The 15,642-nt window shown below is 38.9% G+C and overlaps 2 protein-coding genes across 6 annotated transcripts; both read left to right on the plus strand.

The window, feature by feature from the left end:
* Nucleotides 1-1,015: 1,015 nt before the first annotated feature.
* On the plus strand, nt 1,016-11,041 carry LOC119983201 (sodium/hydrogen exchanger 2-like). Of its 4 annotated transcripts, none has more exons than XM_038826911.1 (17): nt 1,016-1,225; nt 1,394-1,442; nt 1,805-1,809; nt 1,895-2,083; nt 2,192-2,310; nt 3,220-3,317; nt 3,491-3,550; nt 3,787-3,833; nt 3,936-4,130; nt 4,728-4,774; nt 5,110-5,176; nt 5,294-5,394; nt 5,507-5,608; nt 5,777-5,915; nt 5,991-6,053; nt 9,639-9,722; nt 10,301-11,041. In XM_038826911.1, exons 1-17 carry the CDS (start codon nt 1,217-1,219, stop codon nt 10,625-10,627), a joined length of 1,701 nt encoding a protein of 566 aa, XP_038682839.1. In that variant the 5' UTR covers nt 1,016-1,216; the 3' UTR covers nt 10,628-11,041. The 4 variants fall into 4 exon arrangements, with proteins under 4 accessions (XP_038682839.1, XP_038682842.1, XP_038682840.1 ...); XM_038826914.1 differs by having other exon boundaries at nt 1,017-1,225; nt 1,389-1,442; XM_038826912.1 differs by lacking the exon at nt 1,805-1,809 and having other exon boundaries at nt 1,018-1,225; nt 1,389-1,442; nt 1,870-2,083.
* A 1,337-nt stretch (nt 11,042-12,378) lies between these two features.
* LOC119981613 (protein NETWORKED 3C-like) lies at nt 12,379-15,473 on the plus strand. 2 transcript variants are annotated; one of them, XM_038824685.1, is made up of 3 exons: nt 12,379-12,595; nt 13,151-13,252; nt 14,556-15,473. In XM_038824685.1, exons 2-3 carry the CDS (start codon nt 13,156-13,158, stop codon nt 15,281-15,283), a joined length of 825 nt encoding a protein of 274 aa, XP_038680613.1. In that variant the 5' UTR covers nt 12,379-12,595; nt 13,151-13,155; the 3' UTR covers nt 15,284-15,473. The 2 variants fall into 2 exon arrangements, with proteins under 2 accessions (XP_038680613.1, XP_038680612.1); XM_038824684.1 differs by having other exon boundaries at nt 12,381-12,595; nt 13,148-13,252.
* The last annotated feature ends 169 nt before the right edge of the window (nt 15,474-15,642 follow it).

Raw genomic sequence — 15,642 nt, forward strand, 5'->3', positions numbered from 1 at the left:
AATATCCAATGTTAGGTTGGGTTGTTCTCCTTATTTAATCATCATCCACCTCGTACATCATTACAAAAGTCATTAAACTAAGTTAAATAAATAATGACTCCATTTAAAAAGACTGGCAAAAATAATTTTTAAGGTAGAAAAATAGTAAAGAAGGTGTAGCATGCATGTACTCGGTCAAGAAACGACTGCGCCATGTGCATTTTGTGAAAGGAAATTAGGAATGCACTTGTAATTGTGATATTGTATTTGAGAAACTTCTGTGGAATTTAATGACTTTCCGAGTCAATGCAGTTTAATCCATACCTAAATATAATATTACCCAGATATATCATATATTCACCCGACCTGGTTCATATCAAAATGTGGTAAGTTAAAGGTTGAAGAACTTCTCACGCGAACCTGAGTCGGGATCGAATGAGGTTTTGGTCTAAACCCAATCCGATCTATGTTGACCCCTATACCACATCACTTGATAGTCTCGACGGGATTGAGACATTTTCATTTTTTTGTTGAAGAACTATGGATTAATGGTATTATTTTCTGCATCTAACAAAGGCCCACCGCCCACTGAAAGAGAAGAAAGGGGAATTTTTTATTTTTTTTGCTTTTAAACAGTTTTTGGGCTGCAAAGTGGAAGCACTTTAATGAAACAGATATTCGGGTAATTTTAATCACATCCCTATATATGTATTAAACACACTCCAATTTAAGTTGACCGTCACTCTTAAAAATCAGTTGACGGGGTCTCTTTAGTAAATATAAGGGTGTGATTAAAGTTATCCCAGATATTCATTGTTTGATAAGTAGGCCCGGCCCAGTTCAGTTCAGCCCAGCCCATTGAACAAATGTCAAAATCCAATTGGAAGATCATGTACGGTGTATCTCTTTCATTCAACATAGCGTAGAGTCCACGACAAATCTGTCGGGGTCCCACCAAAGACATTCATGATATGATGTCCTCCGTTCATCAGCGTGCCAACGGTTGAGATTCATAAGTGATCGTTTGGGAAAATAGAAGCGACTACACCAGTACACCCCATAAACTCTCCAGGTGTTAAAGCTCTTTCGCGGTATTTGCAACCTGTCTTGTTCCCGTGTCCTGATTCCCTCCTTCCAAATTACGGTCTCTCTAAAACCTCAACGTACTCTGCTCATCTTCTTCGGAATCGATTCCTTCCACTCCGATTTCTCCTGTTTCTGATCATCGTCATCGTGGATGCTTGAGGTAATGCCTTTTCTTTTCTCTCCTATTTGATTTCGTTTCTGGTTCTGTTTCGTTGAAGAAAAACGTATGCTTAGCTCTTAAGTTTTCTCGTTCTTTAACTTTTTTTTAAAAAAATAAATTAATGGCTGCCGTTTTGATTCTCGGTTTTCAAATGGCGTTGCGGAACAGAAGCTCTTGGATGACTTGACTTTTGGACTGACTTGTCAATTTTGGTGCGGTGAGTTTTCCTTTTCGCTTTCCTTTTTTCTTCCTTCTCCGCTTTCTGTTTGGTACCGAGAAAGTGAAGGAAAATAAAAGTAAACAAATACTGATGCATTTTTTGTTATCACTTGATGATTTGTACACTGAGTTATTGAACTCTGTTTACACTGATGAGTATTGTTCCAATTTGTTGAATCCGTTCGGTTTAGCTGTTCCTTATCGTATGCCCTAGGAAATTAAAACTTCCATAATTTTTTTTTTATCTCATCTTCCTAGCTGAGCATTAATATAATTGTTCTGTTGCCCTCTCTATTTCTCTAATTGCCAATTTTTTTTTCCTTATATTTTGAATATTTTGCCGGACGTGTATCAATTTAGTCATACTAAAGAGATGAATTGTTCTTTCATGGTATACTGAGTCAATGTTTCTGTGTTCAAAATAGTGAAACGCTTGCTTGCTATCGTCTGAGATTGGATACCAAGATGGGTTTCAGTTTGGGATCTGTTGTGGTGAGACTTGGGACGAGATCAGACCCTGATCAAGCTTCTGTTGATTCAATAACTTTGTTCGTTGCCCTCCTTTCTACTTGCATAGTGGTTGGCCACCTCTTGGAGAAGAATAGATGGATAAACGGGTCGATTACTGCCCTTTTGATTGTGAGTTTAACTGTTTTTATGTATTGATTCCATTGCTAATGGTTGTATTTATGTGTCATTCCTCATTGATTCTGTGATGAGTTGCATTTTTTGCTCCCCTTGTTACAGGGTCTATGTACTGGAATTGTTCTTCTATTTACGACAGAGGGAAGAAGCTCACACGTTTTGTTATTTGATGAAGAGCTTTTCTTTATTTATCTTCTTCCACCCATCATATTCAATGCTGGGTAAGTTTGAGGTTAATCTGCTTTCTTACTTTACCAATGAACTCTGTTCTCTTTTACCCTTCTGTCATCATGCTGCAACTTTCGGGATATAATGGCTGTATGATGCATTATATTTGAATTTCTTGACATTTGTAAATCCAGGACATTTTATTCATTTTTTTTTATCTTACTCTGCACACTCAAATTTTATCTGCCTTTTTAAACTAATCATTAAGACACTCTATTATTTTTATTGTTACCTACTACCTTTATTCACTATCAGGTCTACATTGACATTACGCCTATGTTAGACTCAGATGAGCACTTTTTTAGTTCTCTTGTTAGTTTCATAAATTTATCTCAGTAAAATGAATAAACTTAGAAATGAAATATCAAATATGTCTTATGAATGTATTTTGCAAAAATTAATTTTCAATATGGTAAAACTGTGAAATGATGAACAAAACTTAATGGTCAAGTTTCTGGTTGTAACTCGTCATTTAATTGTTCAATGCTATCTATTTCTGATTTGATGTTATTCTTCTTTACCAATGTTGGGCCACTGTGTGCAATAAACTTCTTTTTAATTAAAAAGGAAAGAAGAATCAGTTTGCCAATTGTAACCTTGTCGAAGTGGCAATAAGACATTCAAACTCAAAATTATTCTCCAATGTATCTTGCCATTATGGACCATCTCATTATGTAATTTGTATACCTTGAAATGCTTATTGATGCATTCAAAGTTCTTGATGCCCCAACTGATTCCAGCATCATGAATACACGGTTTTTTGAATGGAACATTATTGTGCCTTGAGAGAAATTATTTATTTTGGGTTAGCATGCTGTTCTCAAAGTTCTTATATATTCATTTGTTTTTTGGATTTCATCTTTTGTGGTGAGTTTGATGATTTTATCCTTTTCATGTAACAGGTTCCGGGTTAAAAAGAAGCAGTTCTTTCGGAACTTTATGACGATTATTCTATTTGGTGCTGTTGGTACTCTAATATCCTTTGTCATCATCTCACTAGGTATGTTTCAAAATCTCCAGGAAAACCAAAATGAGGCATAATTTTCAGTATATATATTTATATCATGTTTAACTGCCACACACAGTAAGCCATGCAATTGCTGCTTAGTGTAATTTAGAGTATGCCTTTATGATATATGAGGGCGTCTTATTAACTTTCAGCTTTTGATTCAGGAGCGATGCAATTGTTCAAAATGTTGGATATTGGTTTCCTGGACGTGGGGGATTATCTTGGTAATTTCTATCTCTTCCATATCCTAGCGCATATCTATAAATGAAATATATAAAGTTTTTCTTTTTGAAATTGATTGTCATGCTAACCTAAGACGACTCTCCGAATCTCATTCCAAGGCAGAGTACAATAATTTCAATTTAAGCTTGAAATGGTATACTTAAATAATGTTCTCCTGCTTTCAATTTTGCCATCTTTTACCAACGTTCTCATTATCATTTTATTTCCCTACTGTTAGCACTTGGAGCAATCTTTTCAGCCACGGATTCTGTATGCACCTTGCAGGTATGAGTATTTTCTCTAGGAGTTTTTTTGAAGTGAAAAGTAAATGATAAACAACTAAACAAGGAAAAAAATAATTCCCAAGTCTTGTATCTGATATTGCAGGTGCTTAAACAAGATGAGACACCTTTGCTGTATAGTCTAGTTTTTGGGGAAGGTGTGGTTAACGATGCCACGTCAGTTGTGCTTTTCAACGCAATCCAGAAATTTGATCTTTCTCACATTACCTCAAGCATGGTCGCCCAGTTTACTGGCAATTTCTCATATTTATTTATCACAAGCACATTGCTGGGTGTAGCTGTGAGTCCATCCTACCACTTCCAGTCTCTCTCTCTCTCTCCCCCCCCCCCCTTCTCTAATGTTCGTCTTGGTTCATGTTGGCTTAATTACTTTTATTTTTTGCAAATTGAAGTTTTCTTTACTATTTCCATTAGTTAATCTTAATATTTTCTTCAGTTATTAAGGACATGTACAAATTTCTCTCTCTTACCTTTTTTTTCCCCTCCTTTTTCTGAATGCGAATTCCTCATATTGAAGGGTAGAATTTCAAGTTTTCCCCCTGGGTATCTTTAAATGCTCCCAAGTCCTAACTCATGGTATAATGAATAAGATGTAGTGATGAATGAAATGAAACTAGAAATTGTGGCAAACGTTTTGACATTTTAGTTTATTGGCATGATTTACAATTGGTAGAGGGGTAAGGTTTAAACATCAAAATTAAACTATCGAAAGATGTGCAGAAAATTTTAATGCAGCCACCCATGCATTGGGAATGATTTTTATAAATGTACATCCATCTTCTGACGTTTCCTACTATTTTTCGGAAATATTTTTTAATTGTGTTTTGCATGAATTGTTACATCTTATGTGGTCTCATGGCATTTGTCTCTTTCACAGGTTGGTTTACTGTGTGCTTACATTATAAAGACGCTATACTTTGGCAGGTATTTAAGAGGCTTGTAATTGTTTATAGCTTGAATATTTGACGATAGAATATCCATTTCCCCCTTTCTAAACTAATGGCACTAATTCTCACTTCCACTCTCTCAACTTTAAGTTGCGAGATGATCCACAACTTAATTAGGCACATTCAGGATTAGTTTAGTAAAACATTTTTGCTGATAGGTGACTTGACTACTGGTTCCCTTATATTGTAGCTTGTCAGTACTTGCTATTGTGTTGGTGGTGTGCTAATATGAAACTAAATGTCAAATTTTGTTGTGATCTATTAGAAAAAAAAGAACTTTGTAAAGCAAACTAAAATTACATTCTATTTCAGGCACTCTACTGATCGTGAAGTTGCTCTTATGATTCTCATGGCATACCTTTCATACATAATGGCCGAAGTAAGATTTCTATTGAATCGTGAAGCTCCTTTGTAAAAGCTGTATTTAACTATTTCCACCCGATAACCGTATAAAAATTGAATGATGATGTCCATAACTTCTGTTTCTCTCTTCCAGCTTTTCAATTTAAGCGGCATTCTCACTGTGTTTTTTTGTGGGATTGTTATGTCTCACTACACATGGCATAACGTGACTGAGAGTTCAAGAATAACTACGAGGTACTTTAAATCTATGAAAAAGGATTATGATAACGTTGTCTCTATTTCATGGCTATGTTATGTTTGAACATGAACTAACTGATTCTTCTGTGGTTTTTGCTGGCCTCTGCAGGCACAGTTTTGCAACATTATCTTTTATCTCAGAGATTTTCATTTTCCTATATGTTGGTATGGATGCCTTGGACATTGAGAAGTGGAGATTTGTGAGCAAGAGGTACTTTTTATTTGCTTGCACTAGGATATCCATTTGCGAGTATTTTTGAATTTATCCTTCGTAGGATAACTGATCCATCGGCTTGCTGTAGTGCTCTTCATTGTGATTTTCCACTAACAAATAGGATATATGATTTCTGTCTTTTAACATTCACTTTAATCTCTACAGTCCTGGGACTTCAATTGGGGTCAGTTCGATACTGCTTGCCTTGGTTTTGGTTGGAAGGGCAGTTTCAATATTTTCCTTGTCCTTTATAGTAAACTTTACTAAAAGTTCTCAAGGTGATAAAATTGGGTTCAAGCAGCAGGTGGGCATTTCTTTTTGTCATATTTTATTCCATCATCGATGAATCATGTAAAGGTACTAAATCTGCTTCAAACAGGTTACCATTTGGTGGGCTGGGCTCATGCGAGGAGCTGTGTCTATTGCTCTTGCTTATAATCAGGTAAATTCGAACAACTTTGATGGGGCTGGGGCTGGGACTGTGCATTGATATGATGATGATAATTTTTCTGATCACTTTAGGGAAATTATGTGGTTTGGTTATGCTCTCAGAATATAGAATAGTAATCAAACAAGACTAAGAATAATTGCTTAGGAGTATATTTTCCTCCCTTGCTTCATTCTGCTTGGCTGCCGGAATTCATTGCACTGTAAGAACAGTAATGCATTGTGTTACAACCCAGACCTCCAACCACACAACTAAGGCTGCACTCCAAGAGTAAAGCCCCTTTTCCCAAACCCTAACCACTTTTGTCTTAACAACCAGATGCCCCTCACAACACACTCCTACCCCTTTTTTACACAAATCACCAAAAGCCAACTTCCCAAAACACCCTCCTACTACAAATCACGAAACTACCCTTTTGATTTCCTTGCAAAGACCTTCAACTGCTTTGTTTGGGCCTCCTGGGCCTGTACGTTTGTATCATTACCCTCCCCTGCAAGATCCACCTTGTCCTCAAGGTGAAACTCTGGAAATTGCTGAGAGATAGTATCAAAATCCTCCCAAGTACTATCACAAGCTGGAAGATCCCTCCAATGAATGAGAACCTCCCGCTGGCCACTTGGTAACGTGCGAACCTTCAAAACGGCCATCGGTTGCACACACAGTTCCAAATCAGGAGATAGCATTGGTGGAATGGGTTGAACCGGTGCTGGACCCGCAGGTGCTTTTTTTAACTGAGAGATGTGAAAAACAGGGTGGACGTGAGCCGTAGGGGGAAGTGCCAGACGATACGCAACCGCCCCTATTCTCTCCAACACTTGGAAAGGACCATAAAAACGAGGACAGAGTTTTTCATTAGTCCGCTTAGCCAAAGTCCGCAAGCGATAAGGTTGGAGTTTAAGAAAAACCAAATCCCCAGGTGCGAAAGAAAGGTCCCGCCTCTTACCATCAGCCATTTGTTTCATATGGGATTGGGCTGCTGTGAGGTGCTGTTTCAGCTCATCCAAAATAGCATCCCTCTCCATCACAGTCTGGTTGACCTCATCAACCGGTGTTTCTTCAGAAAAACGCAGCAACGCAGGAGGATCCCGACCATATAAAGCGCGGAAAGGAGTCATCTGAGCAGAATGATGATAAGAGGTATTGTAAGAAAACTCAGCCCAGGGAACGGCCTGCAACCACCGCCGTGGAGAGCCACCCACAAAGCAGCGAAGGTAAGCCTCTAAACCTCGATTCACCACTTCGGTTTGGCCGTCAGTTTGTGGGTGGTAGGCCGAACTCATACATAACTTGGTGCCGGCCAATTTAAAGAGTTCAGTCCAAAAATGACTGATGAATACACGGTCCCTGTCGGACACAATTGAACGAGGAAATCCATGCAAACGCACAACCTCTTTGGCAAACAAACCAGCAACCTCCTTAGCAGTATAGGGATGCCCCAAGGGAAGGAAATGACTATACTTAGTTAGACGATCAACAATGACCAAGATAGTGTCTTTACCCTGCACCCTAGGCAAACCACAAATAAAATCCATAGAAATGTCATCCCAGGCCTGCAGTGGGATAGGCAGGGGTTGAAGAAGTCCAGCGGGTTTCGAACTAGAGTGTTTGTTTTGCAGACAGATAGTACAATTCATGACATAACGTTGGACATCACGTTTCATGCCCACCCAATAGAGCAAACTCGAAATGCGTTTATACATGCGGAGGAAACCAGAATGACCGCCACTAGGGGTGACATGAAACTCAGCAAGCAGTAACGGAATCCGTGCTGAATTCTTAGCTATCACCAATCGTCCTTCGCGAAAAAGCACGCCCTGGCGGAGAGAAAAATGAGGATGGCTGTCCGCGGCCATTAATAGGTCTTGGACAATAGTGCGTAAAGCAGGATCTTGCTGTGCTTCTTCTACTAAGCTTGGCATGTCTGCGCAATGTGCTTGGGAGAGAGAATTTAGTTGGAGTAATAAACTGGTGAGTTGCCCTACCTGCATTTGATCACCGTGAGCTGCAGGGACAAAATGGGCAGCAAAATATTGCACCTTGCGAGATAAAGCATCCGCGACTCGATTGTCTTTCCCTGGCTTGTATTGGATATCAAACGTGAACCCCATCAACTTCGATAGCCATTTTTGTTGCTCTGTAGTTAAAACTCGCTGCTCCATCAAGTATTTGATACTCTTTTGGTCGGTTCTGATCACAAACTGCCTTCCTAACAAGTAATGTCGCCATCGTTGGGTCGCAAAAACCACCGCCATCAGTTCTCGTTCGTAAACAGACTTCAACTGGGCTTTTTCAGAGAAAGCCTGGCTTAAGAAAGCTATCGGTTTTTCCTCTTGCATTAGGACCGCACCAAACCCTTTTCCCGAAGCATCGGTTTCAACAACAAACTGCTTAGAAAAATCTGGAATCGCCAATACAGGGGCAGTCATCATTTTCTCTTTCAACATAGTGAAAGCCGTAGTAGCTTCGTCACTCCAGCGGAAGGCATTCTTTTTGAGGAGGATAGTCAGGGGTCGGGCAATGAGACCATATTCTCGAATAAAGCGCCGGTAATACCCAGTGAGTCCGAGAAACCCGCGCAGCTCCTTTACATCCCGCGGTATCGGCCAATCTATCATTGCTTCCAGTTTCTTCGGATCGGCTGCCACACCTTCAGCGGAAATAATATGCCCCAAATATTCTAGTTTGGATTGAGCAAAGGCGCACTTTTTGAGATTGACAACCAACTGATGGGATTGAAGCTGCTGCAAGACAGAGTGGAGATGTTGAACGTGAGACACCATATCCTGACTGTAAATCAGAATATCATCAAAAAACACCAAGACAAATTTCCGCAAGAGGGGCCTAAAAATATCATTCATCAAGGATTGAAAAGTTGCTGGGGCATTCGTCAGCCCAAAGGGCATGACAATAAATTCATAGTGGCCTTCGTGCGTACGGAAAGCAGTTTTCGGAATATCCTCGGGCTTGACGCGAATTTGATGATAGCCCGATTTAAGGTCCAGCTTTGTGAACACAGTAGCACCCCCAAGCTCATCCAAGAGTTCATCTATCACGGGAATTGGAAATTTATCTGGAATGGTAACCCTGTTTAAGGCCCGATAGTCAACACAGAATCTCCACCCGCCATCCTTCTTCTTTACGAGTAATATCACTGTGATCATTCCAAACTTAGTAAAGAAATAGAACATTCAAGCTAGGTCATTCACAGGCAAGGAGTCATGGGTTCGACTCCCATGTCCTACTGGTTTTTTGGAGCCACACCCATGGGTCAATGCCGTGTAATGGCCTGGTGCGTTGAGGATGAAGAGACTTGTGCCCGTTGTTTACCATGTAGGACATGTCCAATATGGTCGTTTCTTGGATGGCTTCCTCATTAGCAAAAACAAAAAAAAAACTAGGTCATTCATTGCATTTGGTTTTTGCACATGCAAGTTGCAATGATTCGCTGCATTATACAGGGGGGTTTTTTTTTTTGTTTAATATATGAGTATGTGGATCAATTTAATATAGTTCCTCATGCTGTTAATTCAATATGGTGGTGTTTTCATGTAATGAACGGTTGGTTATGCTGTCATGCAGTTCGCCAAGTCAGGGCATACTCAAATGAAAGGAAATGCAATCATGATCACCAGCACCATTACGGTTGTTCTGTTTAGTAATGTGGTAAGAAGACGTATACTTCTCACACTATATATTTACTTTTTCTAGGCTCTATTCTTGTCTCTCTTTTTTTTTTTCTCTAATATTATTTTCCTTACCTTTTAATTTATGTTGATCTAAATATATACCCAACTGTTATTTAATGATGGGTTCATCACATATTCTACCCTCAAACTTCCCTCTCATTTAAGTTATTAGGCGAGTCTATATGGATGATATTGGCAGTCCTATTGTATCCTCTTAAAAAGTTGGTTGTATCCACCTTCAAGTCAGTTACTCCTCAGTAGATCATTCAGTTGTTCCTTCTCACGAAGCCATGAGTGAACAAGAATATAGGGTTCATATCTTCTCCTCAATTTAAACAATGTTGCCTACTCCAGCTTGGCTACTCTTTAACTCGATAAGGAATTTATGTTCCAAATGTAATCCATACAAACTAGATGACAGTTCTTTTGCCCTTTATAATTACTGAAGGATACCTATGCATGTTAACACTTTCTCGGAATTTTTTTTTTTTTTTTTACTTCTTTTCATGTAATAATTGTTCATGGGTGATTAAAAAAAGTTGGTCATGGTTTCAGGTGTTTGGATTACTGACGAAGCCAATTCTAAACTTCCTACTGCCGCCTCAGAAACACTCAGCCGATGTGACACCCTTAGAAACATCTTCTCCAAAATCCCTGTCTCTCCCACTTCTTGCCAATGGACAAGATCCAGAATCTGATATTCATGGTGACAATATACCTCCCCGTCGTCCATCCAGTCTGCGTATGCTACTGGCAGCTCCATCTACCACTGTACACTATTATTGGAGGAAATTTGATAATGCCATCATGCGTCCTATGTTTGGCGGGAGGGGATTTGTGGCATATATCCCTGGTTCACCTACAGAAAGGTACATTCATTGATGGCAACAAAAATGAAAAAAGTTACATGGATGAGATGCACGAGTTTATGACCTATACATGCTGTGTACATAGTTAAGAAGAAATTGTTGGTACAACTAATTTGGCGTCCACGTTGAGATCAGTATTGATGTAACTCCCCTGATAATGTGTACGGTCATATAAAGATGCGGACATTGTAGAAGTGCGCGAGAGGTGTTCATGGATCAGTTAAGGCCCGGCAGGTCATTGCAGTTTTATTGACAGAGATGTCTAGTTTAGTTTATTTACTGGTGTAGGGGTCTACATAATTTTTAAAATTTGTTAAAAATGTGGTTAAAACTGGAGTGACAGGTTGGGATTGGGTTTGACCCTTAATACCAGTTTTGTCCTAATGAGCCCCTTACTATGAGAAATGTGGAGTCCAAGTTAAGACCAGATCACCCTCTTGTTGAGCTCCAACTATCTTACTCAAGCTCTTGACGTTTGCAGAATCAAACGTAGTACACTAATCACTCCAAGAGTATTGAGAGCAATCATAATGATGATTTTTTTTATGGGACATGGGTAGCGTCTAGAGATTTGTGTTTTGCTTATGTGGGTGTGTCAACAAAATGTATTGGTACAATCGTGTAAATTTGTTGACTTGATTTTTGTGTCATAGAGGTAGGGTTTGATATTGATTTTTGTGTAAAAGTATGAGTGTGATGGTGGCGGGATTCACATACAGAGCAAACATGGGGCATGAGTTTTGTCATTCCCCCATATTGATGTAAGCAAATTTGGTCAACAAAAGTGCACCATTGCTAGTTAGGTCATCGAAAGTATTCCATAGGCTAACAAAACAAAAGTGCAGAATTGAAGTGCTGACTAATTGAGAACTGTTGGCTTGGCCCAGTGGACGTCTTAAAAGAATAAAGTGACCAATATTTTGGATGCAATGGAGGGAAAAAGAAGAAGGTCTTGTCTCTCTACCTGATCCGACCCCATTTTTCGACCGTTGCATATTGGTCTTTCCTTATCCTCCATACGCTCCATATGTTATCTCATGACTCAACGACCATAATTTGTTTGTCACGCATTAAATTACATATAACATAATAATTCATGCATATGCGACGCATTATATTTGTATACCACGCATTACCCAAAATGCCTTTATTCTTATTCAATGAACAGTAACTTGAGCTCCTGCCTCTGAATTTGAACCCCATCAACATGCCCTATTTATCTTTTTTGAATGCAACTTGTTACTATATTTATCATGGCAGCCGTTCATCCCTTATCTGTACTTACTTAACGACGAAATTGCCCTTGAACCAAATCCTTTTCCACTTAGTGTAGTGTGTACACATTCGTAATCGAGGTAGGAAAAAAAAACCCAGATTGATTTAAATCCGGACAAATAAACTGGACAATAATCGAATTTAGATTGAGGTCTGGATAAATAAACTGAACAAAAATTTATGTATTTGATCCCGGATTCAGTTTTAAATCGGACTTTTAATTTTATGTTTGGACTTAGATTTTGAATATATAACTTACGTTCAAACTTGGTTTAATCAAGATCGGACAAAATTCAGTCATCTGTACCAGATAGAGTTTTGTCATCCCTAATTCATAGTTGGGATTGACCATATCATAAATAAACAGTATTTGGGTATTTTCGTCAATATACACTGACGATATTTTAAAATCCTTCCATTCCGCGGCCTCGAGGCCTGCATTCGATTAACTCTAGGTACACGTGTATTGATCTCATTAGACAAAGCTACAATCCAAAACAACCCAGAAGTTTGAAAGCAGGAGGAAGTGTGTTCAAACTCGAAGTCTCTGATCCATCTCATATACATACATACATACAGCCTCTCGCCTCTCCTCTGTATACCGCTCCACTGCAGTTGAGACGCAGAGCGAGAGCGAGAGAGTTAAAGACAGGACGCTTGCTCCTCCATTGTCGTCTCCACGAAGAAGAAAACGAGGAGTAATCAGGTGCTCCCTCACTTTCTCTATATGCATAAGCTTCAAATCCGGTGTTTGTGCGATGGTTAGGGTTCCTAGTTCTAACTTTGATTTTTGAAATTATTATTATTATTATTATTATTATTTTTTTCCTGGCGAGGGTATATTTACTATCATATCTGCTGTAATTTAATACTAAATCTGTGAAAATTTGGAGTGGATCCATTTCTGCCGATTTGGCGTTTGTTTTACCATTTTTGGGGTTTTTTTTTTTTTATTTGGACGGTTTTTTAAAATTGTTTTTGGCGTTTTGAAATTGAAAACTTCCCTCTGTGGCCGGCTTGTAGTCTGAATGACTAAATTAGCCCTCTAAGCACTCTGGTTCTATAAAATGACAAGCATATTCCTGCTTCTTTGAATCACAGAGTGAATAATTTGAAGCAAAATTGCACTGTTAGTGAGGCCATTTTAGTCAACTAAAATAACAGGCTTTTAACACAGTTGATCTTTCAATCCCTTCTTAAGAGTCTGATCTATTGAAGGTTGTTGAGTCTGATTTATTGAAGGTTGTTTTGTAATCAGCAGTGAAGATGGTGGAAATGATTGGGAAGGAAACATCACACTGGTGGTGGCTTGAGACTCACAAGAGGTCAAGACGATCAATGTGGCTCCAGTCCACTCTTGCTGGTAAACCCCCTGTTTTTAGCTTATAGAGGTTGTAATTTGTATTTCATGCTCATTGTTGAGATGTCCTGTTCTTTGATTCTTCAACCGTTGGAGAATGTTGTTTTTGGAATATTCCAGTTGTTTGGGTTGTTTATTGCCTACTTTTATTTGTTTTGATGACATTTCTAGCCAACCAACTTTTAAAGAATGGTTTTTGCCGTGTCGGGGTTGATTATTTCTATGGATAAATAAGTCTTTCCTGATCTAGAGACAAGGAAAATCATTATGTTTTTCATCATGAATCTAATCCTTGTCTCAAGCAGACAAAGGAAATTACTTTCAGTTAAAGTGGACCAGCATGGGTCTAGCACATAGGCCTTGTTGATTATGTTGTTTTAGCCTATGGATATCATCACCCAATTATGCATTCTGTTGTTAGCATCAAGAGGATCCAGAAATAAAAATTAAGATTTTTTGGTGATGTCATAAGGTCAAGAACTATAATTTAAGATTTGTTAGATAAACCCCTCAAGTCCTATACCTGTGCTGGCTGAGAAGCAACCCGTAATGCCAGGGCTACCACGTTAACTTATGCGAAGGATGCAAATGGTGGAGGGATCCACTGATGTGATGGAGTGGTAGTCTAGGATGAGAAAGGATGGGACTGAGAATTGGATTAAATGGGTTCTTATCCTCCTCTTGTGGAACTGGTTACTATGGTCTATGACCATAAGTAACGATTGTGTGGAATATAATTGGGGTAAGAAAATGGTTGGTGTTCCAACATAATGGTTTGCCATGTAGAGGGCGGTAACACCATCAGACAATGCAAATTTTATGCTGTTTCCTTTCAGTGGTAATCTCTCTTAGGCATCTAACAAAGCCCTTCCTTTTAGTGAGAGTCTCTCTAAGCCATTTATCAAAGCCCACCCAAGCTTAAGGTCGGTAGGACCATGGTCTCTTTCTGATTTTCCTCTCCATATTGTTATGGGCCCTGATGTTGTTTTTGTTGATTTTAAATTATTTCATGTTCTTCCTGCTTTTCTAACGGTAGAAGTTGGTGAATCAGAACATTCTATATGAAATAATCTTATGAGGATTACTATTTCAAATCTCCCTGACAGCTGTGTGATTATTGTTTTCCATAAACAAGCTGTGGGGACTGGGGAACACTTAATTGTCAGAAATGCAATTAAAAATTTTCCTAGCAAATGATTGTTTTTAGAGAATCAAACCTCTATGAATTTTGTAATGGTACCTCATCAATCCCTTGTTGCATTAGTCTTTGTATGGTCTCTCAAGTCTCAACTGTTTGCCATGGCAGAGCTAGACAGGAAGACAAAGGGAATGCTGAAATTAATCGAGGAAGATGCAGATTCCTTTGCCCAACGTGCAGAGATGTACTACAAGAAAAGGCCAGAGTTAATCAGCATGGTTGAAGATTTCTATCGGGCTCATCGCTCTTTAGCAGAGCGATATGATCTAGTGAAGTCTGATTCTGGGGCTCGCCTCCAGAAAACCTTTTTGTCCCCAATTTCTATAATGAAGTCCCAATCTGAAAAGTTCAGAACAATCCCGGGACAAATTTATCGTAGCTTCTCTGAGAATTATGATACTGAAGAGTCTGCTGAGTCTGAACTGTCAGAAGTTGATGATCCTGAACCGGAAGATGTAGTCCAAATTGATGATGAAAGAGAAGTTGAGGATGATAAACTGGAGATTGAAAGCCAAGTTTTTGAAGGATCCAGAACTCGTAAAGTTTCAGGTGGGATTTGCAATGATGAGGTGGCAAAATTGAGAGAGGAAATAGAAAAACTCAAGGAAGAGAACCGAATTCAGAGGGATCAACTTCTGCAGAAAGATGAAGAGAAAAGGGATGTAATTAGACATCTCAGTGTAGCCGTGGATGTACTCAAGGAGGAGAATCTGAAGCTGAGAAAGAGCATTGCTAGAGACTCTCCTATGAAACTGTCTCCATTTGAGTTCAGCAAACTAAAGTGGAATTTTTTTGGCAGATTTGCTAGTTCTCAGCCTGTTGTTCTTACCCTCTAGATATATAGATTGCTTGTCAAGTAGATTAATATGTATAATGTAGCTTCTGTAATAGTGTGCACAGAAACTTAGTATACTAATTACTAAGGAATGTTTATCTGTTAATGTCTCTACCCTTCCTGCCATGTGTAATATCCTTATCTGCTTTTGGCACACATTTTTCTTTCTTAAATGGTATTCAGTTCAATAACCTTTTCTATAGCAATCCTGTATAGACCTGTGGAACTATTATGCTTGATAGGCGTCCCAGCAGTTGGGATACCCCCAGCTGGGAGGTTGAGTTGTAATCACAAGATTTCATGTGCATCATATGAGACGTATAGAGTTTACCAATTCACTTGGATCTTTTGTGTATAACT

Source organism: Tripterygium wilfordii, chromosome 17 (genome assembly GCF_013401445.1).
Source record: "Tripterygium wilfordii isolate XIE 37 chromosome 17, ASM1340144v1, whole genome shotgun sequence".
NCBI classification, from domain to species: domain Eukaryota; kingdom Viridiplantae; phylum Streptophyta; class Magnoliopsida; order Celastrales; family Celastraceae; genus Tripterygium; species Tripterygium wilfordii.